Source organism: Ochotona curzoniae, unplaced genomic scaffold (genome assembly GCF_017591425.1).
Source record: "Ochotona curzoniae isolate NIBS_2020 unplaced genomic scaffold, NIBS_Ocur_1.0 scaffold_3890, whole genome shotgun sequence".
Taxonomy (NCBI): Eukaryota; Metazoa; Chordata; class Mammalia; order Lagomorpha; family Ochotonidae; genus Ochotona; species Ochotona curzoniae.
The window spans coordinates 36430420-36457990 of NW_024467115.1; the positions used below are offsets into that span (position 1 = coordinate 36430420).

At 45.5% G+C, this 27571-nt stretch overlaps 1 protein-coding gene across 1 annotated transcript in view; it reads left to right on the top strand.

The window, feature by feature from the left end:
• FNDC1 (fibronectin type III domain containing 1) overlaps nt 1-27571 on the top strand; it is an 83583-nt gene that overhangs the window by 15208 nt on the left and 40804 nt on the right. Inside the window, exons 2-7 of the mRNA XM_040965676.1 lie at nt 5930-6124; nt 8154-8240; nt 8645-8713; nt 19614-19820; nt 21800-21898; nt 23616-23727. Coding sequence (XP_040821610.1) covers nt 5930-6124; nt 8154-8240; nt 8645-8713; nt 19614-19820; nt 21800-21898; nt 23616-23727 — 769 coding nt within the window. The remainder of the gene's footprint in view (nt 1-5929; nt 6125-8153; nt 8241-8644; nt 8714-19613; nt 19821-21799; nt 21899-23615; nt 23728-27571) is intronic.

Here is a 27571-nt window from a genome sequence, read left to right on the forward strand (position 1 = left end):
CTAGCTAGACCGAGCAGCAAGAGGGGACAGAGAGCAGGGCTTTCATTTCTCTTGACTTGAAGCTGTAACAAGAAGCAGCTTTGCTGTCGGACCTCAGCTGTTCTTTGTGCTTGGTGATGAGAACGATTTATATAGAAACTTGGGCGTGTTTATGTTGCTGTTATGTTTATTGTCAAGATATTTTCAGGCTGTTGTTTTACTGCTTGATAAGCTTCTGGCAGACATTTTAGGACAATGTGAGCTAGCATGCTGAGGGCATGGTGTCTCCTGAAGGTGAGCCTGGTCGTAGGTTGATCGCTGTGTCCGATGGGGATGGGGCAGGGACGACCAGCCTGGGATGTCAAAGGATGTTCATTTTTGTGGCATTTTTGTCCAGGAGCCACTTCTCGGTGACACTTCTGGCTTCTCTTCTGTTCTATGCCTCCTCCACTCCTTGGGTACATGGGAACAGGCCAGGCCCGTTGGCCTACACTCTATCTGGTGATGTTAATGGATAGGAAGCCACAAGAGTGTGTCTCCTCCCTTCCCTGGGAAGCTGCACTTGGCTCCATTCTGGTTTTCCAGTGGTAACTCACTGGTTGGGGCCCAGTCTGTTACTGTTTTGCTCCCACGCCTCCCTTGGCAAGTGGCGGCCACAGTACTCCCCCTGGGTCCATCCCATGGGCCACAACTGGAGAGCAGAGATGGGAAGCAGGAGTATCATGATGGTCACACGTTACAGCCATACTCTCCTATTCAACTCTCCCAGGAATGAATCTTATATTTTTATTTTGACAGCTTTATCTGTTTTCTCAATTTGGTATTGAACTCAGATCCTTGCAGGAAGCTCTTTTGTGCCCTATCCATTAAAGTCAGGGGAATTTGCTCAGGCTTTGGACTGGCCCAGCCCTGGTCTTTGTAGCCATTTGGGGAGTGAAAGATGAATGATCTCTTTCTGTTTGTGTCTCCCCCCCACTCTCTCTATAAGCCTACCTTTCAATAAATAAACCAGTCTTCAAAAAATTGGAACAAAAGCCAGCAAAGTTACATTTAGCATCCAGGGAGATTCCATTATTTTGAATCACATTTTTCTAATCATGATTTCTCTGCCACCTCTTGTTATTGTATTATTTGTACCATTGGTTCATTTTTTAAAAATTGTTTTATGACACCATATAATAGAAACTGGGGTCTTCCTTTCTAATTCTACCCCCCGCCCACTGCTCTCCCCTCCAGTCTTACAATTTTGTGAATTTTCACAAGTTCTTCATGCTGCCACTGAGGTGTCTCCCAATAATGTAGGAGATTATCACCCATTTTTCTATGAATCCATCCTTGTGGCACATGCCCAAGGACATGCTTCTCTCTGTTCATACATAGTCATTTCTCTCTGTTGAACATATTCATTTCTGCTACACTTCCATTATACATTCCCTTGAGTACAGTCCACCATGGGGTGAAAAACGGAAAAAATAGTGAACCTTCATCCGTATGAAGTCGATGAACAAGTAACAAAGGTATCAGTGTGACTCTAGGGTGGTGAAAAGGGATGTCCAGCATCTTCACATAGGAATAAATGCCAGCGTGTGTTTCGTATGGCACTAATGCAAGAATAGTAAGGACTGTTCCTTATGGGCTGTGGCAATAATTAACATCCTGAACTTGCTTTCCCTTTGTTCTGTGGAACAGCCCTCGTTAAGGTCCCTAGTGAAGGAAACTTGTTGTTGTCTGTTGTAAATCTGCCTGTGTACTTCGGGAGGCCCTGAGCATCCCACCTGCCTAGGAGGGGTGTGAGGGCTGAACCAAGATCTGAGCAGTTAGTGTTCATTCTGAACATTCTCAAATCTGAGCTTCACTTGGGACTCTGTTGTCAGTGTTGCCGATTAGTGTCCTGTGCCCCCTCTCTGGTATCTTGATGCCCGTCTTTGAGAGGTCTGATTTCACATGCTGGTCCTTGAGTCACATTGGGTTCTCTGGGCCTTCTGGCATAAAACCTGGAGTTTGGGACCAGATCAAAGTAAGGTGTCCAACGGCTCACTATGCTGTTATTTTCCATTTCCAAATCAGCCAGCAGATCTCTTATGGGAGAAATGGCATTTGTGGGACATCAACAGGGAACTTTTGCTGAACCCCTGGTTCCTTAGGCTGCAGCTTTAGCTCATCTCATTGCACATCCTGGGGAGACAGAAACACCAACCTGTTAGGGCCCTACCTGTCATGCCTGTTCTGTGAAGCCACCTCCCCTTGACCTTTTTGTGAGACAACACATTTCCAGGTATGCTGATGTTTGAATTTACCCCTTTTTCTTTGGAGACACAGTCTATGGGTTGGATGGCTCTGAGGGACATGCCCAGTATCATCACATTAGTCGAGAACGCTGAAACTGCTGCTGAGGGGATGAGCAGCAGTTAGCAGTTCTAAGAACATGTCAGAATCACTAAGCCCTGGGGTAGATGCGAGCACCTGGCTTCTCGAACACCTGGCTTTGAGTTCTGGCTCCCGACTGCAGCTTCCTGCTCATGTGTGCCCTTGGAAGGTGATGGTGGTGACAAGTAGCTGGCCCTTGCCATCAACATGGGATGGCTGGGTTGAGCTCCCTGACCACAGGGTGTGTTTGGAGAGTGAACCCATGAGTGGGGGCTGATTCTTTGCTTATGTGTCTGACTCTCTGCTTCTAATATGAATAATAAAAGGGGGGGTACTTTGTGCTATTTTGTCTTTGTATTTCCAGAAAGCTATTTCTATAAAAAAAAACTCTATAAAGCTAATTCCTCAGAAGCACCCTACAGGCCCTGAGACCACAGTTACATTCTAGTTGTAAGACCTTCTAGGTCCAGGAAGAAGTTCTCTGTCAAGGAACCCAAGTCCCCGTGTATTGGCTTATGGCTGCCTGGACGAGTGCTTCATGTTGGCTCATGTCCTCAGTGACAGCTGAGGGGTAGGATCAGGATGAGGCTCGGTTGGCTCATGAGATGCCTTCTTGGGAAAATATGTTTATGCGAGAGAGAGAGACAGAAGAGCAAAAACTCCATTTTCTGGTTAATTCTTCAAATGTTTTTTTTATCAACCTCTACTTCTCTTGTGTCCAGTTCTCATGAGTTAGCCATGAGTTAACCATGAGTTAATCTCCATGAGTTAGTCAGTGCTTTCCTGGAAGTACCCAAAATGAGGTCAAGGTTCAGCATCAAGGACAGTGCAAATCCAGGAAGTGCAAATATCTTCTGATTAGGTGGAAAATTTGTTTCACCTGTCTAGATAGCGTGTGTTGGGACTTGGCATGAAGGGAGCATTGGCCCACGGCACTGTGAGAAAACTAAATTCAGGACTGATCTTGTAAGATATGTCATATGGTCTTAGGATCTGACTTCTGGGTCTCCAAAAGACCCTTATGTTCAAAAGTAGCTGTAAGGTAAGATGGTTCTCTAAGACCTAAAATGCTTCTACCAGAAGCTCCATCCTTGGTTTTGTTGTAGGAATGTCAGTGTTTCCCAGCCACGTGCATAGTGGTGGCAGGGGTGGAGGGCAGACTCAGCACAGAGTGATTGAAATAAGAGTACCCCCTCACCCCAAGAGGAAGCTGGTGGGTGAATGCAGGCAGGGAGTGCAGGAAAGGGGAGCACAGCGAGGTAAACCTCACAGCTTGTTCGAGGACAATCATGGATCCCTAAATTCACAAAGTAGAGATGGCTTGGGCACTTGTGAAGGGACAGGTTCCAAGTCCATGTGGCTCCAGGTTTGGTGTCAGGCAGGACCATATTGGCATTTAGTGTCATTCCTGATGCAGGTCTGTGACTCTGGGCAAGTTGCTCTAGGCTCTTTGTTCCAGGCCTTGTTTCGCCCATCAGTAGTTGGGAGGAAGTGCTAGTTGCCAGGATACATGTTAAGAATCACTTGCAATGTAATTTTTAGTGCCTCAAACAGAGGCACTGTAATAGAACCCACCCAGCTCACTCTTCCACTTTATGATGTCCTACAGTAGCTGTCCACCATGTCCCTTTTCCCCTTCACATACACATGTTGACACAAGCAGTGATAGAGGTGAGACGCAACTAATGCTGCCTTGGTCAGTGCTAAGAGTGGAACAGGCAAACTCATGCATGGGCACCCTTGGGAACACTGACTGTAGGGGCACACCTAAGAAATTGGGAACCCCAGGTAGGTTTGCCTGGCTCTTCTCAGCTTTGTTCATTGTCCTGGGGCTCCCGCAGTGGCTAAGTGGCTCCCCTTAATCTGAGCAGGTGCATCCTTTTGCTTGTGGATTCTCATGGGTGTGAGGTTCAAGCCTACATGCAAGGCATGGCAGGGAAGCTCGGTGTGCCCCACAGCCTGTCCTCCTTCACTCCCCTTCCTGTGTGCTGATTGGGAAATGTGACTCTGCCTCACGAGTCTTGCATTTCAGAGTGGGCTTTTCTTGAGGGAGTTTGGGACTGAACTGTAAGAACAGCCTTTGTTATTCACACATCATCTGTTGCTTGGGAGGGCTCCACCACTTTGGGGTTTCAGGTAGTTTGCTTTGCTTCTACACTATCTTTGGTCAGTGTGGGATCTTGGATTCCAGGGTTTGTTTCCTGCTGAGATTTCCTGTACATAAGGGCAGATACATGAAAGTTACAGAAGAATGTCAATATTGCTCTTGTTTTGTGTGCCCAGAGAGGAACTGGAGGTTATTTCTCTAGCCAATACAAGCCAAACTGGGTCACTTCCCAGAGAGCTACTACAAGTGGCCAAGCTGTGACTTCTGCACCTCTGGGTTTTGGTGGAGGATGCTTTTGCGTCTTGGCCCAGAGAGGTGTCCGCCCATGCTGTGGAACTCCCCCACTCCACTCTTGCTTTATCCCTTGACTTTCTCTCTGGAGTCTCGCCCTTGCTAATTGCTGTACTCCAGAGGCTATAGGAAGTTTGGAAGGAATGAATGAGATAGGATAGAATCGTCTGCTTATTTGATATGGATTTCCACTCAGCATTAAAATTGCATACTAATCAATGGATATGTAACCAGGAAACATTATTTTTTTTTGAGACTGGGGTTCCACATGCATGTTTGCATGTTTCTTAATGTTAGTATGTTTAAAGAGTTTGTGTTTGTTTATTCACTTATAGATTGTTTTCTGTGTGAAGAGGCCTTGCCTTGTTGAATAGTAGCTTCAGATCCAAGGTTGACCAGATTTTGTTTGACTGTTGTATGGATATTTACCATATTTTTATTATATTGTATTATGATACCATTCAAATAGTGAACTGATGGGTTTTGTTTGATGAAATGTTTTGGGGATAATTTTAAAAATCAAGAATATACATTTCTAGAACATTTTAACAAGATGAAAATGTAATGGTGTGTCTTAACATGTTTTTCTTCTGGGATAGAACATGGAAGCATTTAAATAAGATACATACAGACAAACCCAAGCCTTACTTCCTTTTTAAGGTGATGATGGTCTTGGTTTGTCTTCTGTGTGGCAATATATGCTTGGGTCATCTCCATTTAAACACAAAGCATGTTCTTCATAATCCTGGAGTTTCATGTTACTGTTCCAGAGATGTTCTAAAGATTGCTCAGTTTTATAATGCCCAATGCTAGCAACCTATTTCATACAAGAATGCCTCTGGAGACCATGTCAAATTACTAATTTGTTATTCTTACTCCGGCAAGACCACATAATCAAGGCATCCATCGAAAGCCTTGAGTTTATTTTGATTTGCTTCACTTTGGGTTTAAATTTACCACCCACAGTTGTCCAAAGCACATACAAGCTTGTGGGTTTGGTCTGTTTGTTTTGCCATCACACTGTGTCTAAGCGCAAACCTGACTGTACTCAAGCTCTTTAGGCTCATGGAAATGAAATGTCACTTGCTTTTTTGTTTCTTTGCTAATACTATCCAAGAACATTTAAATAGTTCATTTTCCCAGTGTGCCGTTGCTGTTGAGTTGATAGTTGCCCTGTTTGTATAGTTGATCACCCACTGAAGCCAAGGCACGTGAAACTGCAGTCCACTAAGATGGGCCTGAAAGTCATGTGGGACCCACCCAAAGATGCTGCCAGTAGACCCGTGGAGCATTACAACATTGCCTATGGGAAGTCACTGAAAACTCTTAAGTACATCAAGGTGAATGCGGAGACATCCTCCTTCCTTATTGAGGATGTGGGTAAGTGACCTGCACAGTGGCTCTCGCACTCTTAGGGTGACTGTTGATGATGCGGTGGGGCTCCGGGTACCTGAGGTCCTCTGGGAACAGGGAACCCACTCCGGAGCCTCTATCAGCCTCTTGCCTCTTGGCTTCATCTTGACCCCTGGGCTTCCCCACTGGTGCCCTAGAGCTTGAGTGTTCCTCAAACATTTTAGTTTTCCGAGTATGCTTTCAGAAACTGACCCCTTTTGTCTCACAGAAAGGTGACCACTGGACAGTTTGGTGGCTCCACCTAGACATTTTTCATTTATGAACCGCTTTCTATTTAGGAAAATTAGTCAATAATATGTTCCTGCAAAGGAGTGTGTTGTAGATCATATTTAGCCACACCTGTTGAAGATGCCACATTTTCCCATTTAAATTCTACTTTAGTTTTATTCTAGAAGATTTCTAGTCTTGCCTCCATATGCTTGCCCTGTAAGGGCCAATGGCGGCGAGCTTGATCTTAGGTGTTTTCCTCTGGAGTCCACTGTTGGACTTCAGTAACCTCTAACTCCACTAGTTCTCCCATCACATCATGTCCAACCTTAAGCTGGACCCTGAGGAAGTAGCAAAAGTTAGCACGTGGGAGAGCAGATCATCTTGACTCAGGGCTCCTCAGGAGGGTCTCCTGGCCATGGAGACCCATAATGCCCCTCCCCAGTGCCTGCATTTTAGTTTATGCCTTCTGGGTGATGGAGTAGAAAGTATATAAAAGAAAGATTAACGAGGACAGATTCCCTTCCCCTGGCTTCAGCCACACGTCTGTTTCCCTGGATGTCTTCCATATCAACGTCAGAAAGAAGGAATGAGCAGGTCACGTTTGTTTGCTCAAACCTTGGGTTGTGGTCATTGCTACAGGCAAGAAAAGCATGTGAAACAAGGGTCACACAGAGCTCACTGGAAAACAAACGGTGTCTTCCCAGCAGCTTTCTGATGAATTAGCCATGTGGAAGTCAGACATACGACTCAATTTCTTTGAAATACAAAGCAGCTCAGTGTGAAGGGGGCAGGTGCCCGGAGAAGCCCAGTTTCTGCCTTCTGTTGGTGCTGGATGAACAGAGAGCATTTCCCACCTGGCCCAGAGCTCTGGGTAAACCCCACTGTCCTTAGGCCAGAGCCGGTCAGGTAACCCAGGGCTGGAGCAGAGCATGTCCTAGCTGAGGCTCTGTTCCTAGATGAAGTCGTGTTAAAGGCATAATCCTTCCTGAGGAATGTAGTCACCAAGACTGCCTTTGACAGAGCTGACAGTGACCTCCGCAACCCTTCCTCCCCTGAATGCCCACAGACTTGTGTCTGTTTCAGGAACAGGCACCCTCACTGATCTGTCACATCATAATTCGTTGTGAGGAAACAGGTGCTCCTAAAATTCTGCTCCTTGAACTGCAAGTTCAGGGTTGTACACTGCAATTTAGTTTTCCTTTTATAGTCTAGCAAAAAAAAAAAAAATCAAGAACTTAAGGATTTCTCTGCCAATTTACCTTGATTGCATCTAGCGGTTAAAAAATGAAACCGAAATGTCAACGTGAACATATCCATATAGTTATTCTTTCTGACTTTGCATTGAAATGTTCAAAAGCAATGAGCAGACACAAGGAAGGAAACTTTTTATTGTGAAAAAGAAAGTTTCCTGAAGCTCCATGCCTTGCCATGAAGACTTTCCATTTGCAAAACTTTATGAGTTAACACTGATGCTTCTTAATTTATTGGAACATTCTTTTTGGAGCATCAGTGGGGAATTATTGTATATTCAAATATTTTGTGGCCAAGACATTCTGAAGAGTCTGAAAAACTCTTTTGCGTTCTTCTTTAGGAGCCCAGGTTTATCACACATGCCACAAGCATTGTCCTAAATAAAGGTTGTGTCTTGAGTCAGTTGTGATTCACCTGTGTGAGAAGTACAATTTTAATATCTGATTTTCATAGTGTAAGGGAGATGCTTAGTGAATCACACTGTGTCGTTCTTGGAGATGTGCGACAGTGGTTTGATACGACCCGTGTGTTTCAGAGCCGGGGGTAGTATACTTTGTGCTGGTTACTGCAGAAAACCCCAGTGGAGTGAGCCGTCCTGTTTACAGAGCTGAGAGCGCGCCTGGTAAGTCTGACCTAGCATTGCGTTAGGAGAAGCGCTCCCCTCCTCCCTTCATCCAGTCAATCTAGACTGTGAATCGCTAAAGGGTTCTTGAACACGAAACTTTATAGTCATCTGCAGCAAGCCGAATGACTGATAACTAGGAGAAACTTGTCCCTACTTTTTAAGTTGTTTTAATGTTGCTGTTAGCTTTTTGCCTGAGTATATTTTGAAGTAAACCACGTCCAAAAGGCCAAAAATACATATTGTCCCTAGTAAAGCTTAGCTGTGGAGTCACAAATGTGACCCCATGGATCCTCGTGCAGGCTATTGAAGAGGTCATCCAAGCGTGTGTTGGGGATGCGTTGAAACATAGAAAATCTGAACGTGCTCATTTCTAACGACCAAGTTGCCTTTCCCTCATTTAGGAGGTGAATGGATCAAGATTGATGCTTTTCCCATTAAGGGTCCAGGACCATTTAATGAGACCGTCACAGGTACCACGTGCGCATTCGTGTTGCCACTGAAGCAGCACCTTGCCAGCGGGTGTGCTTCTGTCACCCACATCTGCTCACAACCTTCAGTCTGTCCCCATGGCTCGACTAACCCACACGCTGCCACCCAGGCTTGGTCAGTGTGTTCCGCACCTGATGAGCCACACTGTGTGGTGCTGCTCATTGTTGCTTGTTGTCCTTTTGTGCTCTCATGTGTCTATAGCCGGGGACACCGCTGCCCTGTTCACAGGCAAATATGGTGGTAGAGATGGCAGTAATGGCCTGAGGAGGGTGTGTATAGCTCTTTCACTGTGAATGGCATAAATGAATGGGACCCACAAAACAGGGAAGTCTATTGGCTGATAGGTTGTACCAAGTGCTGCTCTGTTTTCTTACAACTTTGGGATATTTTGTGATATGTTAGACAACCTGGCTTCCATCTCTGATCCATATTTGTGTATATGTGTGTTTTACCATTTGGATGTTGACGTTGTCTGGTCATATTGTTCTTTTCATTGAGAGAAGCATTGACAGTTCTTGTGTATTTCTTGAATATGTTTAACTAATGGTGGAAGCAATAATGCAAAATGAATGCAACTATTTCAGAGCGTAGTTGGGTAATATGCCTCAAGTGAGAGGGCCAGGAGCTGTTTTGTTTTCTTGTGCTTAACCATGTCAACCTGGTGTTCTTACAGAGAGGAAGGTGAGTATGTTGAAACCAAGGACCATCGTCTGCTTCCAAGACAAATTGGGATGGGTGGAGATGGTTTTCTTTTCACTTGATAAGGGTGTAGAACAAAACCACGAATAAAGAATACTGAATTTCTGGAAGCGGTGATAAGTTCTTGTTGAAGTACACTGGACTTGAGGTAACCATGGGGAATTAGAGTGGGCATGTTTGTAGGTGGGTGGAAATGAGGAATGGAAGTTGGAAGAAGGAAGTAAGAGCTGCGCATAGATTTAGCAGTCATGCTGTCAAGTGAGAGTGGTAGGTGAGGGTCAAACCTTGGAAAGCATTGACGTGCAAACACCCCTGCCTTGTCTGCCATGGAGTGCATGAAGCTAGTACAGATTGTGTGGGTATATACACACGTATACGTATATGTATGTGTAGTGTTTTTTCTGTGTTTACATATGTGGGATAATGTCTGTAAATTAGGCATGGTAAGAGATTAACAACAAGGGAACAGCTAGAACAAAGTACTGTGGAAGTTCTGTGCTGGTGGTTTTTCTCCGTGTCTCAGAAGAGCTGGGTGAGTTGCATTCACTCTGCCTGTTCACGATTCAGTGCCTACCTGTTGAGATGCAGTGGAGGTGCTTGGACCAAGGCACAGGGACAGTGTGGCAGTCAATCAATGTTTGTGGAAATGGTTCCTAAGTAATGAACTAGTGGGTAGTGCAATATGCCATGGTTATGAGGAACAAACAGAGTCATATGGGTGTGACTGAGCAGGGCAATGTGAGATTTCATCACAGTATTCAGAATAGGCAACAATGTAAAACTTACCAATTGCTTGTTTCTGTAGCTTTCCATTTAATATTTTTTGATTGTTGTTGATTGTCAGCAGTGAATACTCAGCAAGGGTAATTGGGTAATAGGGGCTACTGTACTCTTAGGAAATGCTTAAAATAAGAAAGGATGTTTATTCAAGGGCTGTTTGAAAACATGAATATAAGCAAACATGCATGAGCCTTCTACTTATGCATGTAGGATATGGTAACTCTTGTATGCTATATTTTAAATGTTCATTTTATTTCATAATCATCCTGATAGTTTCCTAGGCAACCTTAGTTTTAAAACAAGTTAGTACTTTTCTTATGTTTTCTTTATCAGAAATGTGTGTGAGAAGCCTTTTTCAGGAGCCAGGTATTACAGACACCCTGGGTGTGGGGTCCCTCAGCCAAAGCTGCACCTGTTACTGTGTGATGTTGAAATTATGGAGCCTCACTCTACCGGAGCCCCTGTATGTCCGGCAGTCCAACTGCTCAACTGTAGCACCTCACACTCCATTTGTCATGTGTTGTTAACAACAAAGACGCTGCAGAAGTTTTTGGCAGATATCACTTGTATGCTGTGAAGCAAAACTGAAACACACCAAGCCTCATGAAAACTCCAATTACATAGACTTGGTTAAAACCTCCAAGAAAAAACAAAATCACATTTCATTGTCAGTGAAAGTGATGGGAATCATTTATGAGAAAATATGTTATTGAGTGAGAAATGTATTACAAATGTACTGTAGTTCATGGAAAATTGGATGAAAGATGGGTTTATTTTGGAGCAAAAAAAAAAAAAAAGTTGAAATCCCTGGATAGTGTTTTTGTAGCATTCATTTCCTGTAAGCTCTCAAGTACTCTTGCATTCTGTGCAGTTGTTGTAAGAAGTGGTTTAACACATGATAATTTTGTCAAGCAAGTGGAGTCTTTAGAATCCCACGTATTTTTATTTGAAGGAGCATGTCCCTCATACAGGCAGTGGAGTATGGGCACCTTGTGGGGAGCTCTAGAGGGTCTGCTTGAGGGCTTTGATTTCATCGCATGTGCTTTTGGGATTTTATTTAGAACCAGAGGAAAATCCATCCTCAGACCTGTCTGGGCTCTATCTAATGATAGAACTTTAGTCGTTTAATTAAATACTTTGGGTTTCCCAGTGACAGGTCTCAGACTTACAATGATGAACAGAGACTCATCTTATCCAAGCTCGCATTTCGATGTGGAAAAAACAATAATCAAGGGAGCAAAAAATGCACAGGGGCCGGCATTGTGGTGTGTCAGGTTACGCCACTCCAATGCTGACATCACATATGTTCCAGTTTGGGCTGTGGCTCCTCCACTTCCAATCCAACTCCCTGCTAACGCGCCTGGGGAAAGCTGGTGGAGATGGCCCAAGTGCTTGGGCCTCTGCATCCACATGGGAGACAGGATGGCGTTCCAGGCTCTTGGCTTTGGCCTGGCCCAGTCCTGACTTTTGTGGCCAATTAGGGAGTGAGCCAGTGGATGGAAGATCTCTCTGTTTTTCTGACTTTCACATTTAAATAAAAGCATAAAGCATCTGCAAAAATGCACAGACTCTATTAGCTTGTTGGAGTGGCCCTAACTACAGGCTGCTTGGTGCCTAAAATAGCACAAATATAGTTCTTGTGGTTCCGAAAGCTCTAAATCAAGGTGTTAGCAGGGCTGGTTTGCCTTCAGTCCTTTCTGCCTGGCTGGCTGGTGGTGCCTTCTTGATAACCTTCGTGAGGCCTTTCCTCTCTCTGTGTGTATCTGTGGGGTCTTTGAACGTAAGGACAGCAGTCAACTTGCAGTAGAGCACCCCTTGCAGCCCCATTCAAACATCATCACTTCTTGAACTCCCTTTTCAGACATAGGCACATTCTGAGGCGGGAAGTTAGGGTTTTCACATATGGATCTTCAGGGCAGACACGATGAAGCCTAAACACTGATTCCTTGAAAAACAAGCAGCCCAATTATATAGAGTAAGCAGATGGGAGAGAGAGCTGGGGTTTCTGTAGCCTAGTGGCAAGGGGATGGCACTGAGTTGAGACCAAGCAGAGCTGACAAGGGTGAAGGCTGGGGAGGCACATGCCAACAATGAGTCCTGAAAGTCAGACTGGACTTACGTGGGTCTAAGATGGGATGTTTGTCCCAGTACAGAAACTAAAGGCTCAGGAAGTGATAGGACTAAACAAAAATGCAACTCCGGGGGCAGAATGGGTAAAGTCTCTGCCTGCTGTAAAGTCCCGCAGAGGTGCTGGTTCCAGCCTTGGCTGCCCTACTTCCAATCCATCTTCCTGATAATGTGCCTGGGAAAGCAGCAGAAGATGGTCCAAGTGCTTGGGCCCCTGAATCCATGTGGGAGACCTGGAAGGAGTTCCTGTCTTCCGGCTTCCTACCTGGCACAGCCCTGGCTGTTGCGCCCATTTGGGGAGTGAACCCGCATGTAGGAAGACTTCTCTCTAAGTTTGCCTATCAAATCAGTTAATTTAAATCTTGCGTTTAAAATGCAACTCCGAAGTAGGCATTTGGCTTCCCTGCGTGTAGCTCGCCCCGTCTCTCTGAGTTGTCTCTTCATGGAGAGCTGACTCCATCTCTCTGTGAGGCAAGCGTTTGTCCTGCCGATCTCTCCCTGGGGATGAAGGGGCGCAGGCCATGCAGATTTTTCATTTTTAAAAAATTGTTATTATTATTTTCCATGATACCGTTTTGTAGCTATAGAGATCCCTCTTTGTACCTCCCCCTTCCCCATTCCTCCCAACCCTACTATTTTCCCCATATTATCACAATTGCATAGTCCATCAGCAACAGTGACAAGTCCAACATTCTACTTTTTCAGTGTGTCATGCCATTGTAGGCATTGGCAGTGGTGGGAAATCCAGCGCCACATTGTCAAGCAGGATATGGCTGTCAAGCCTCTCTGTGGACTCTTCAATGAGTTGTTTTGGCTTTTTTCCTGCCTGGGCAGAGGACCCTGAGGTCCTCAGGGTCAGGACAGGGACACACCCCAGCCGTGCTCCGGGCCAGACATGGGACTCAGCGGGGCCAGCTATTCTGCTTCCACCAGCCTCTACCAGCCTCCACCTGGGAGCCAACGCCAGATTCTGGCTGATTTCAGCTCTGTACATACTCATCTTTGTTTTTAACCATTTTCATTGTTGTCTAAAACTCAAGTGCTCTTTGCTTTTCTCACACCCTGAGTCACCAATGTCTCATTCCCAAATCTGTTGACTGATAAGCACAAGTCTCCATATTGTTCACCGCTGGGCATCTGTTTCAGGCTCCAGGCCCTGGCCTCAACCACAGCAACTCTATTGCTAGCAAGCACTGTCTTCTTACTACCTCTCAGATTTCGCATCTATAAGGAAGCAGTATTCCATAAGATTGCTTCCCAACAATTGAGGATGTAAAGTTATTCTTGAATTTTTCTAAGTTTCAGCTTGGAAATTTCATGAAGCTATTACACTAAGTGTACCCCAATGATGCTAAGCTCTGTGAACTGGGACTCATTTGTGCTAGTGAACAGTGCCCATTTTCTTATTCTCTATCCCACTTTGAATATTTTAGCACAACATATTTAGAAATTTTATTAGTGAAGGAAGAAGCCATGAATTGTAATTTCTGTGGATTGGGTAGGCACCCAAATACACACAATGTGCACAGAATAAAAAACTGTCTCCAGTGACACCTTGGGATGCACCTGTCCCAGTGACCCCTTTGTGCCGACCGCCCTTCCTTTCTCTGTTTGCACTGGCAGGAATTTTGCTGAAGGAGCCAGTGGAGTCAGATATGTTCATTTATTTAGGCTGCTCAGTGTCTGTGCCACTCTGGCCAAAAGGACCACATGGCTTAAGGCCACATGTGAATCACACAGGGTGTTTTGGTCTCAGCGCTTCATCACCGTTGCCCCCAGACACACAAGATCTACTGTGCTGAAAGCACAGTCAAAGCCCACCCAGTCACTTCCCACCCTGCTCCAGGTGTTGTCAGTGGGATGCTTTCCGTGGGTGGGAGGCTATGTGTGGGTTATTCCAAGTCTGCACACATCATGCTGACTGCCTCCAGGACAAGTCATGTGGCCGGAGCTTTGGTGGGACTGATAAGGACTAGGCTTCTTAACACATGGACTTACCACAGCAAGTGCCCTTGGACATGTCAGGAAATCACACAAGGAATAGATGCTGAAGGCACAGGTGGTGCTGACTGCCCCTGGGGTAACCAGGTTTAAAATCTTGCTGACATGTGTGCAGGAGGTTGCTTGTGAACAGCTTGCACAGGGTCGCCAGTACAGCCCATCAGGTCCCTCACTAGATACAGTCACTAGATATAGGCCAGCGGACCTACATCCAGAGAAAGCATCATGCTTATGCTGTAAGGTGGTTGCTAGTGACATCAACCTTGTTATCGTCATGAGCTTCTCAACCCAGAGGCTGGGGCAGGGAGAAGTGGGCTGCAGAGCCCATGGACTGACAGCTTCCAATTCCAGGTCCAAGCTTGCTGCTGTTGCTTGCTCTCTATGCTACCCTCATCCTGGGGTCTCCCTGTCTTTTTTTTTTTTTAAGATTTTGTTTTATTTTTATTGGAAAGTCATATATACAGAGAGAAAGATCTTCCGTCTGTTGATTCACTCCCCAAGTGGCTGCAACGGCCAGAGCTTTGCCGATCCGAAGCCAGGAGCCTCTTCCGGGTCTCCCACGTGGGTGCAGGGTCCCAAAGCTTTGGACTGTTCTCAACTGCTTTCCCAGGCCACAAATAGGGAGCTGGATGGGAAGCAGGGCCACCAGGACATGAACCAGTGCCCATATGGGATCCCAGAGTGTGCAAGGCAAAAACTTTAGCCACTAGGCTACTGCACTGAGGCCTAGGACCTCACTTTGTTTGTGTAGGCATTGGGTTATTGTGAGGACAAACGGCAGATATTTTGTGCAGAATTGATGTCCAGTAAGTTATAATAGTTGGTCGTTCTCAGACAGGTGCTGTTCTCAAATAAAGGAATTGGATTTCCTTTCTCCTGGCTATTGTTAAATAGCTGGGCTATCCGGTCATCCCACAGGTCTTTTAGTAAAGAGGCCACATTTTTAGGGGATTTACTGGAGAAGAAAACATAACATCAAAGGCTTGAGAGCTGGTGTTGCGACACTGGGCATAGAGAAGAGTTTTATAAATCCATTCACAACTGTTTCTTGAAGACTGTGTGTTCTAGCTCGCCCAGGAAGCAAGAGCCCGTGGTAGGTACAGGCTGGTGAGTCTGACATGCCCTGGGGCAGATCACTCATTGCAGGGCCCAGGCCTCCTTTGGATCAGGGACTTCGATCTCAGACTGTAGGCAGCAAAGCAGGCATCCTGCCCCACCTCTGGCATCCTCAGTTAGCCTTCTGTGTCTCCAGCACATGCTCCCTGCTCACTCCCACCCTCTTTCTTCCTCTTGTGCTTGCTCTCCTCTTCCTTAAGCTGATTTCATCGGAAGTGCACACAGAAAGCCTGAAATCGCCCTTGATGCACCCAAAGCTTTGAGCATCACCACTTAGCCCAGGTGGTGTACACCATCACACCTGCGGGGCAGTGTCCATGGATGGGTCCTGGCAGGCCCATGAGCCCAAAAGCTGGCTCTTTCAGGCCACAGGGATAGGGCCAAGGCCATCTTTGTAGTGGGAACCACACATGGCAGAGGAGTTGTGGATGAGTGACACTGCACAGCCTGCAAGAAGACAAGATGCCCTGGCTGGCAAGACCTGGGCCAGGAGAGAGTGGCGAACAAAGAGCAGCGATCAAGTGTTCAGCACACCAGGGACTTGGAGTGATGAATGCTTGTTGGTGGCTGGCGAAGAGGATGACAAGCAAAGCTTTCTGCTCACAGCGGAGTAAAGCCCTTCAGATACAGACCGCTTCATAGTTGAAGAGAAAATCCTCTTGTTAGCTCATGTGGTGTCTGTGCATGAGGCCTCAAGGCGGGGTCTCACAGCTCACATTCTGAAAGGGCTTGCCCACTCGGGTTGCGAATCTGAGTCGAGGCACTTCATTTTTGTCATGGCCTCTCACACAGCTACAGGACCAAAAGTTGGTTTCACTTACAAACACCCTCTATGCTGTGCCTGTCTTCTACTGCACAGAGGGGAAACAGAGGGGCAGGTGGAGCCCTGAATGTTCAGAGCCTGTAGAGTCCCAGTTCAAAGCCACCATGTTTAACTAGCATGCAGTTGTAAGGGGATGGAGCATCAGGCAGAATTGGGAATATTAGCAGACTTTGAGTCCGAGCCATTTCTACATAAACAGAGTTTTGCAAGGCTGGTGATACAAGTCAAGGGCAGCCTGCTCATCTTGCCTGGCCTTGCAGTGTCTGCTCCAACCTGGGTAGGAATGGTTTGGCCACTGGCATAGGTGTGATGACTTGTTGTGGGTCTTTTGTCATCAAGCATCTCTGCTTGACCTGTTCTTGGCCTGAGATGAGTGACAGGCCAGGGGAAGGTGTCCTGCTGAGTCTGAAACCCATTCAATGAGGTGGATGTGACGTGTGATTGCCCCTGGAGGCAGGGACTTTCCGTTTTTCAGGTAAAAGACCTCCAGATTTTTATTAGGAACTTTCAGAAGACTTGGGTGACACTATCACATGCAGGCCCAGAGAAAGTACTTAGCTGATTGAATGGGATCGAAGTGGAATTATCTGGCTAACTTTATTGCTGTGTGCATCAGCTTACAAAAGGATTACCAGATGATCTATAATAGACACACAGGGTATCTGTAGATACCAGGATACTAAAGATGGGAAACTTTCAGACACTTGAAAAAAAAAGATGTGGTTGGCTTTTCTAAACCCAAGGATGTGAGAGAGACTGCTACCTTTGAAGGGATGCTGTTCTGACATCATTCTGTGGCTTTCGGTGAGACAGTGAGTGCCAGGCAGTCATGGCATCTGCAAGATGCCTTCACTTGTCCGTTTGCTACCTGAATGACTCCTGGACAAAGCTGTATGTTCCCACGCCAAGGGAGCAAGACTAGCCCCAAACTCTTATTTCACTTTGATGGCTGGTGAGCTGGCGCGTCAGCTGAGGGATAAGCTTAAATGAAAGGGGCCAAGTTTAAAGAGACTGGAGTATAGAGTCAGAATGGTTGGATTTGGATCCTTGCTTGGCCCTCAATGGTCCTGGGCCTTAAGTAGCTGCAACTCTCCGTGAACTTCACTTTTCTCATGGTGATGATGCTGTCTTTCTTACTTACCCTGCAGCTGTTGCAAGGTCAACCAGAACAAATGCCTTGAGAGCTTGTTGCAAACTGCCAAGTTCTCTTTAGAGGCAGACATTTTGCTTGGGAACCTGCATCCCATGTAGGGGTGCCTAGGTTGGCATACTGCCTAGTCTTCCATTCCAGTTTCCTGTTAATACATACTCTGGAGGTAGCATACGGCAGCCAAGGTACCTGAGTCCTTGCTGCCTGCTGGGAGTCCTAGATTGAGTTTTACGCCATTGGCTTTGGCCTGGCTTGGCCCTGTCTGTTGGTAGGCCTTTGGGGAATGAACCCGTGAATGAAGTTCTCTGTTCCTATCTCTCTGTCTTTCAAATAAAATGAAAAAAAAAAAAAAAACATGTAAAATTCTATCTGGAGTGTAAGGAATCCCAGAAGGTTCATGGAAGATGTGTGTTCCCTTTAATGCCATTTTCCCATGAACTGGTGGCAGGGTCTCCTTCCAGGTAGCTGCCTGCTAGGCCTGGCCCGTCCGGAGTCCCTGTGTGGTGTGGTTAGGTGGCAGGCTGGAACCTGGGGTTGTGGGACACTGCACAGTCTGAGTGGGCAGCTGCTTCCCTGCCCCAGGGCTGGTTGGCCAACACTGGGTGGGCCTGGTATGGGTCTGCACAGAGCCATGGCCAAGTATCTGAAGTGGTAAACATGTTCACCTGTCCTCGGAGCCTCAATGTTTCCTCCTCAGGCACTCCGTCTCTTTAGGAAATCCCAACAGTCTTTTGCTTTACCTCTGTTGTGTTTTGTTTTTGTATTTGACTGCTGAGTGTCAGGAGTTGCTGAGTCATATTCTGTCTGTGCTTGGGCTGATACCTTAAGCAAGGGCGGCCCCAGGACACTGTTTCCCTCCAATTTGTCTGGCTGGAGCAGACCTGAGTGTCTTGAGTGTCAAGAGCACTTTCTGTTCAGCGATTGATTTTTATCCATTCCATGTGAGACTCATGTGTGGATTTCCTTTTGTCGGCTTTACTGCTAGATTAACAATACAGCCTTTATGTCATTCCTACTGTGTACATTGGGGGGAAACATTTGTTTAGTGTTGCATGGCACTGTCTCAGGAACACTTAGGGCTGGAGTGCCTAGTGGCTAATTTGGGAACTACAGCTGATCTACAGAAGGGAGTTCCTCTTGTTTAGATTTAGACATTAGAAGCAGACATCTGATGTTTCAGAATAACCATCTCCAGTCGCTATTTATTTACCATCATTGAAATTTACCCTAACTTGTGATATTTGGTTTTGCTTCTATGTCTTAATGTTGGGATTTTAGCTTAAGTGGAAGTGTTCTAGTCAGATAGGATTAGTCACAATGGTGATGGTGTTGATGTGCACTGTGGCGGCAGAATGCTTGGGAAGCAACTGGCTGACATCGTTAGAGAGACACCTTTGGCCCAACTGAGTCCTCAGAACTAGAATGTATGCACTGTTCAGGAATGGGCAATGTGGTCCTTACATGGGGGAGACTCTCATCCTAAGATACAACAGCCTCTCTACTTGATGTCAAAGCAAATCATGAACGTTTATTGGGCAGCATGACATACTGCACTGGGAAAGTTTACAGTGAGAGTCAATGCTGAGGTCAGTCAGTTGGACAAGAGGATTTCTTAAAACTGACTCATTATGCAAGGAGGAAACAGCAGGCAGAAGGCAGCAGGGAGGGTATGCCATGACCAGGGCTTATCTGAAAGGGCAAGACTTAGGGCAGAAAGATCAAGACCCTGTAGAGAAACCAGCTGGCATTTAGCTTCTAGGGGTTCATTGTAAGGGTAAGGAAAGCCTATCTTTTCAACATTATACCAAGAAATCCTTGTAAGGGACACTAAAGAATAGCACACAATGTGTGTCTGCTGTATTTTTGCACTGACCTTTTGCAACTTGCCAGAGAATATATAGTCCTGGCCTGAAGGAGCAAAAAGAGAATAGATGAGAAGGGATGCTGTAAAACATGCAAGTGTTCTGGCTGGCAGACTCAATGATATGGTGTGTTTCTATATTAGGTTGTTGGTATTAACTCTGGGAAGGCAAGGCTTTTCTTCACGGCTTGGACCTCAGAAATGGCCCTTGTGAGCTCAGCAGCTCCTTGTCCTGGCTCTGAGATTGCCAGCATTTCTAGATGTCAGGGGTCAGCTTGGAGTGTTTCACTGTATAATGCTTTCTTGTGTTGTGTCCTCTTTAAGAGAAGGAAGTGCCCAACAAGCCGTTGCGTGTGCGTGTCCGGTCCTCAAATGACAAGCTGTCTGTGGCATGGAAGGCCCCACGCCTGTCTGGAGCCAAAAGTCCACGCAGATCACGTGGCTTTCTTCTGGGCTATGGGGAGAGTGGCCGAAAGATGAACTATGTGCCCCTGACGAGAGATGAGCGGAGTCATGAAATCAAAAAGCTCGGTGAGTTGGGTAGCAGTCATACTCTGTGTCCGGATGGCCTTGGCAATCGTGTCGACTTCTAGAAGTTCCTTCACGATAGAACATTTGGTTTGAGCCGTGATGTTCACTCCCCTGACATTGTAGTTATTTAAAATTGTCTTCTGTATTCTCTGTCCTGGATTCCATCATGAATTTGAGCAAATATTGGACCTGAAGTTCGGAGTGGGCTCTAACCCTGGTCTGAATGGAGAGGCTGGACCTTTTGGTTCCTCCTGGTACAATGTGTTTGCACATTGGATTTATACTATAAATGATCTCAGAGGTTACGGCGAGGAGGCAGAAGAGGTCCAACCAGAAGCTTAGCCCAGTCTGGGGGTGCAGGACAGGCTGAAGGGAATTCTCCATGGAGCTGGGCTGGGCCTGCTGGGGCTGTTATCTTACTTCATCCTGCATGAGCCTCTCATTGCCCCTGAATACATGGCACTGCTGGGTGTTCTCCCAATGTCCAGGACCCCGCAGGAGATTGGGCCCAGGGTCCTGTTGGCAGAGCCCCTCCCCAAACACTTATTTACCATGTCTTACTGGGGAGTAACACTGGACAGCACAGTGTTGCCCTGGCGGTCAGAGCAGCCCACAGAGGGCCATGCCAGAAGAACATCCAGCAGCCTTGACCATGGGAGTCACAGGAGAGAGATGACATATCCGGGCCCCTGGGGGAGGGAGCAGCGGCATGGGGGCAGGAACACGTGTGTTTGGAGTTCTTGGGGAAGTGGCCACAGACCTCTGCATGCTGGGACACTGTGCCTCTGCTCCATTAGACACCTGAGAAATGGACATTTCTAACTTCTGTGGTAGAATAAAGAACAAGGGCCTGCATATGCATGACCATTCCGGTCGCTACACGGGTTGACACATGGGGCAGAGCTGGTGGTAGAGCCGTCTCTGGCAGTTCTCCAGCAGCTCTCCCTACAACAGACCTGAGGCACCCATCTCTGCCAAGGACCATGTGGATAGTTATGTCATTTGTGGGCCATACAGTATGATTAGCTTACACATTAGGATGCTAATTTTGAATTTTGGAGCTCCTGAGCCTAGATCTGCCTCTCTGTGTAGCACACCATGTTGTGAAGGGATCTTGTACTTTAGATCTCCCTTTAAGATCTTAGAGTCCCCTCTGAACTTACTGAGGTATCTTCTAATAATATAATGACATGCACTAGAAATAGTGCTGATGAGAGCTGCAACAGGGGACTTTGTCCCTGCAGCCTGGAGTTAGGCACTGGTGGCTTTGGACCTGGGTGAGATTGTGAGTCCTGAGGGCTGTGGCCTTGGGCAAGTCCTTTGGTTGCTGTGGTTTTATGTCCTGATTGGTAAAATAAGGTCTCATAGCTCCCAAGGTCTCACTTGGGTCTCAGGCTCTGTGATTCTAATGGCCTCAAAATATTAGTTTTAGCCAATTGTTTCAAGTTATTTTCTAAATAAAATGTCAAGTTTAGAGGAAGATGGGTGGTGGTGAGTCTGATGTATAATGATAGGGCAAGGGTGGGGGTTAACTGGAGGAACATTCCAGAAGTAAAGGACACCTTTGAGCAATTCCACCTGCTCTCAGCAGATCTTTAGAGTCCTTGCCCTGGGAACTTCAGTTTAAGAAGTCACAGAGTTCCTAAAGAACAGGAACCCTTTCTGGGCATCTCTGCCTCTCCCCTTTTTCATGATGCCGATAACAGCCAAGTGATGCCCTCCTTTTATTTTGGAAATTTTTAAAAAATCAAATATTGCCTATTTCTTTTTGAGACCAAGACCCATTTTCCAGGATAGCTGGTTACAATTTAATTTCTCAGTCTCTCACATTGAGTGTTCTTTCAGAGTTTAGTTCCCTGCAATCCTTAGGTTCATCCCTAGCTGTCCTGCGGAAGTGGGCAGGCGAGCAGAGAGGCGGGAATTGCCAGTGACCAGGACATGGTGCAGCCGCAGTCTCATCCTTGCCCTTTTCCCCACAGCCTCAGAGTCGGTGTACGTGGTCTCTCTGCAGTCCATGAACTCCCAGGGGCAGAGCCAGCCAGTCTACAGGGCTGCCCTCACCAAAAGGAAGATCTCAGGTGCGTTTCTGAGGGTGCATGGGCTCAGACCATCTGTGCATGGTACAGACACTTGCCTGGCGATGCGTTATGTGAATTTCATGGAGGCCAAAGGGAGTAGCAGGGCAGACAGGTCAGAGTGTGGCTGGGAATTTGTCTCGCACAGGCAGGATCTGGAGCCATCCTGGGTCGAGCTGTATTGCACTGCTTGGGACATCTTCATCATGCACTGAGTTTGCCATGGCAAAAGCAGCCAAGTCTCGTTCCAGGCAAAGGCACTGCCTTTGAACTGGCCTGCCAAGAACTGCCTTTGGCAATGCCCTGGCCCAAGCAGGAGCTGGAAGAGTTGTGTGGAAGGGTGGGATGCAGCACGTGCACACAGATGTCATGCCAGTCATGTTGGTATTGAACAGTGTAAGGAAGAGTGAGAACAAGTGAATGGCTTGCTGGCAGTCTTCTCACAGTCCTCCTGCTGGGGGACATCCCCCCAACAACTGCTCACAGATAGGACTCATATAAAACAAATTATTGGCCCTCTTCTAGACCCATGTGCCTTAAGGAGGCAGCCTACAATGTGATCATTATCATTATTCCACCCTATAAAATGGGCTTTTATATGCTTTTTTTTTTACTTTTTGCATTGTGTAAAATAAGTTCCATCACATGATGTTTCCCTGTTACTACTCATTGACCATTGGCCCAGAGAAAGACTCGATGTCACTTGTCTAACAGGTGCTGAATATTTCTACCTTGTCCTACTCATGGCAAAAATTCACATTTTTTTGAAACACAGTCCCAGAGAAGTAAAAAGAAAAACAGAACCCAAAGCTAAAACAAGGAACTCAAATCCATTTTGTGAGGCATTGTTAGGGATTTAACTAAGACTATAAACTCTGTGATGATGCTGTAGCCTATTATCCACAGGAATACTTCTCTGTAAGAAATTGGCAGACTGAATTCTGTTTTATACTTGAATGAAAGTTCCAGTCTACCTGGAAGTCATCCGTTGTAAAATGTGAGAGCATCGATCCCCATGCTTTTCTTAACAGCTATTGGAACCAGCATTTTCTTGTCTTGCTGTGATGCTCAAGCAAACGCATACTGAGCTTTTTCTTCCCGTAAGAATTTCATTATTGTGCAGGTGTTTGACCTCCCAGTTGAGATGAGGGTTGGCTCACCCACGTCTCACTCGGAGCACTTGTGTGCACTTCACACTCTGGCTTCAGGTCCAGTTCCTGATCATATACCTGCTAGGAAGCGGTGGTGATAGCTCAAGTCTGCAGTCACTGCCACCCACATTGGAAATCTGGATGGATTTCCAGGCTCCTGGCTTCTGCCTGGACCCAGCTGGCTGTTGCAGGGGAGTGATGGGAGCTCTCACATTCTCTTTCTCTCTTGAATGGATAAGAGTTTTTAAAATTTTATTACTTCCCTGGAACTTACAGCAAACACTGAGAGAACTCGGGATACTATGACATGTCTTCGACCAAGACAGAGCACCCTCTCTGTGCCTTGCTGTGTCTTTTGGGTTGAGGGGCTTTGCAGGTGAACTGCCCAATTCATAGGCTGTGTGTGAAAGAGCAAGAGTGCAGATTCATGTTCTTCTATGTTCACGTAATCGACTAGCTCCACATTCATTTCATTTGAGCCACATTAACCATAGGGATTTAGACGTTATGTAGGGTGAGTAAGACAGTCTTTGGCTAGTGACAACCTGAGCCTCCTGTTGCCATTTCAGAAGAGGATGAATTGGACGTCCCTAAAGACATCAGTGTCCGAGTGATGTCATCCCAGTCTGTGCTCGTGGCCTGGGTGGATCCTGCTTTGGAAAAACAGAAGAAAGCATCAAGGTACTTTCTTTACCTTGTGTCTTTCCTTGGGTGTGAGATGTGCTTTTTCCAGCACTGCAAAGAAATGTGTTGGATGATTTTTATCTTCTGAATTCTGTGAATTCTGGCTTCTTTTATAGTTGAATTGTAGGATGCTTTGTGACAATTGTTACAAACCAGATGCTACTAGGTGTGTGTGTGTGTGTGAGAGAGAGAGAGAGAGAGAAAGAGAGACTCATTGGGACCTCTCCTCTCACCATCTTACTGGCTCAGAGAATTTGGTATTGTGTCTGAAACTTCCTGGATTCCAGCTCTCCTGCCCACTCATGCTTCACTTTGTCTCATTAACATGCTATTCGTGCGTAGTACCTGTCCTGGAGGAGGCTGAGCTACTCCTGCCACCCAGGGGAGTCATAGGTTGGATTTTTAGGTACCGTAACTCTTCACGAGACGTCTGCTGAATCCCAAGTTGTTTCAAATTTAGCTCATTTCTGTGAAATACAGTGCACCTTATTTTCTCTTAGAAAATGACATTCTACTAGCCAAGATCTTATATTCATTTGTGATAGCAACAGAATGAAAACCAATTGTGGGGTTAATATAATTTTCAGTTACAAGGCTACTGTGATCCCAATTTCTGATTAGTAGTAAATGAATACAGCCATCAAGTTTTATACGTTAAATGACTGAATATTCATTTGGCCAAAAGGATGATTTGGTGGCCTTGTTGTGTATCAATACAAGAGGTCTTCCCAAAAAGTTCATGGAAGAAAAAGTTCTTCTTTTTCTAATCCTAATCATGTATCTTTTAACTTCCTTTTAAAAATTGAAGTACCCTAATCTTTGAACCCATCCACCACTGGAAAGGGGGAATGCACTTAGAATGAACAAAATGGAATGCTGAGCTGTTTACAGCTCCATGGTTTCGTTTACCCTCTGCTAGTAAGGAAAGAACATCTGTGTCTTCCAAAAGACCTTGAAAGATTCAGAGGCATTCTTCCCACATCCAGCTGGCCTTCCCCATGACCAACTCCTGATTACTGTTGAACTTTGATTTCCAACAGCTTGTTTATTTTTTCTTTTTCAAAATTTTATTATTATTCTTATCATTTTATGACACAGTTCCATAGGCTCCTGGTATTTCCCTTATCCCAGCCCCAATTCTCACCCCCCACACCTAGTTCCTCTGTATTATTTACTCAAGTATAGGTTTTCATACACAGTCCTATGTCCATCATTGTGCGCATGGACAATGGAAGAGAGTCCAGCAAACTATTGTCAAGATGTAATAAACAGTTTCATAAAAGTCCATCTTTGTCTGGAAGTAGAAATACATACTACATTGTATCTTCACATATGGATATGTTAGTCTCCATTTCACAGCTATTGTACATCCCTCAAATGAAAAGTCATAACACAAAATCAACAACAGGAAGAAAGATAGAAATGTACAATGTCATGAATTCAAATTACATGCTGCTAGGGATGATAGTCTCCATTACACAGTTACTATACATCTGCTAAAATGAAAAGCCAAAAAGCAAAATCAACATCAGGAAGAAAAAAGAAATTAATAACACCATGAAGTTAAATAACATGCTACTAAATGACTAATGTGTCGCTGAAGAAATGAAAATCAAGAACCTTCTTGAAGAAAATGATGTTACCGTATGATCTAGAAGTCAGTGAAGAATTTAATCAGAAGAAAGTATTTCGAAGAGATGAAACTAACAAAAAAAAATCAAAATCCATAAGATATACTTTCCACTGATCTTTGTTGGTGAGATATGTCTCATGCAGGCAACAAATAGATGGGTTTTGTTTTTTAATCCAGTCTACTAATCTATGACGTTTGATTGAGCTTAAGCAATTTGCATTCAGGCTTAATGTGTATGGGTGGTACTTTGGTCCTGTCATTTTAGCAATGGATTGTTCATTGACTTAGTCTTCTGTTATCATTTTACTGGGATGTTCTTCACATTTGCCTTTGGGTTTGGTGGGTGTTACTCCTCTTCTCTGTCAAGAGAACATCTTGAAGTATCATTTGTAGGGCAGGTTTGAAAGAGGCAAATTCTTTTAGCTTTTCTTTACTGTGGAAGAAATTCATCTCATTTTCAAAGACAAAAGAAAGCTTTGCGGGGTATGTTATCCTAGGCCGACAATTTTTTTTGCTTTTAGAATCTTGAATATGTCACTCCATTCTCTTCTTGCATGTAGTTTCCTATGAGAGGTCTCCTGTGAGTTTAATTGGCATTCCTTTATATGTCAGTTGATTTTTTTTCATGTGCATATTTAAGAGCCTTTTCCTTGTGTTCAATTGAAGAGAGCTTGATGATCATGTGTCTTGGTGAAGATCACTTTTGATCAGGCCTGTTGGGAGTTTTGTGTCCCAATTCTTTCTCTAGAATAGGGAAAATTTCCCTTATTATTTCATTAAATATATTTGTAAAACAGCTTCTCTTTCTGCACCTTCTGGGACTCCCATAACTCTTATGTATTAGGCCTCTTAATAGTGGCTTTCAATTCTTGAATACTTTCTTTGGCCTGATCCAGCTCTGCTTTCAGCTTTTTATTTGTTTACCCCTGGAGACAGGAAATATCTTCCAATTCTGAGATCCTTTCTTCTGCCTCCTTCATTCTATTTTGGAGACTCTCCACTGTACTTGTAATTTGCTCTACTGTGTTCTTAATTTCTGATATATATCAGCCTTGATTTGCTTTATTGCTGCTATTGCTTGTGTAAAACACTCCTTAAATTCTTTGAACTCTTGTATGTGCTTCTCATTGAAGATCAGAAGCTTTAAAATGGGTTTTCTGAAATCTGTGTCCCCCATTTGCTCGATGTCTTCTTCAGTTAACTCTGAGGTTGGCAAAGGGTTTTGCTTCTTTGCAGGGGAGTCTTCAGTAATATTTTGGCTTTGTCTCTTCTTTTGCTCTTGGTCATTGTACCTCTGGTTAGCAAAGTCTTCTCCTTGGGGCAGGTTTCTAAGCTGTGTCACCCACAGATGTACAGTTTGATTTTAATTATTGCCATTGGTGCACAACTCTTTGCTTGCAGCCGGTTGTGCCACTCCCTCCAGCAAGTTCCAGGTCTGGGTTCTTATATCAGATTTCCACAAAGAACTCTGTAGCCCCAGCTCTTGGATCACCACTCTCCACCTCCTGTGATACCGTGCTGAGGCTGCACTGTTGTCTCTGCAACCTTTCTCCCTCTTCTGGTTGGAGTGGGTTCCACGATTAAAGAGACACCAGGTGTACTATCTAGTTAGGTTGTTGGTGGCGCTGATCTTGTCGGAACTTGTTGGATGTTAGGTCTGGGTGCCACACGGACCTGTTTTGACCGGTACGATGCCACAGTCCGTATTATTTTTCCCTTGGGACTAGTGCAATCCCCGGAACTCAGTGAGTTCTCTCCCAGCTCAGCACATGGTGCAGTTCACCGTTGTCCCCTTCAATCTTAAAGGTTTTGCAACAGTGTACAAAATGGCACCTGACGTACCACTACTAGTGTTCTTGATCTGCTGGCCATCAGGTCTGAGGGCTACCCATACCTGTCTTGGGTGGAACCTACAGAATGCCACGTTGATGCAATTCACTGAGTCAGAATTGAGTTCATTCCCAGCTCTGCATATGCTCAGTCCTTTACCTTGCCTTTGCCTCCTTAATCAAAATGGCACCCAATTCAGCTCTTGGGGGCTGACTGTGCTGTGGAGTCCACCCTGTTCTCGCACTGTCTGTCTGTGACCTGCTGCTCTGTCTCTGCTTCTGGTTAAATCAAACAGACCTGCAGGACGGACAGTTCTTTGTCTGGGTTCACCTCCCAAGCTCCCAATGAAAGTCCCTCCCACCTGGTTGCTGGTTGGAG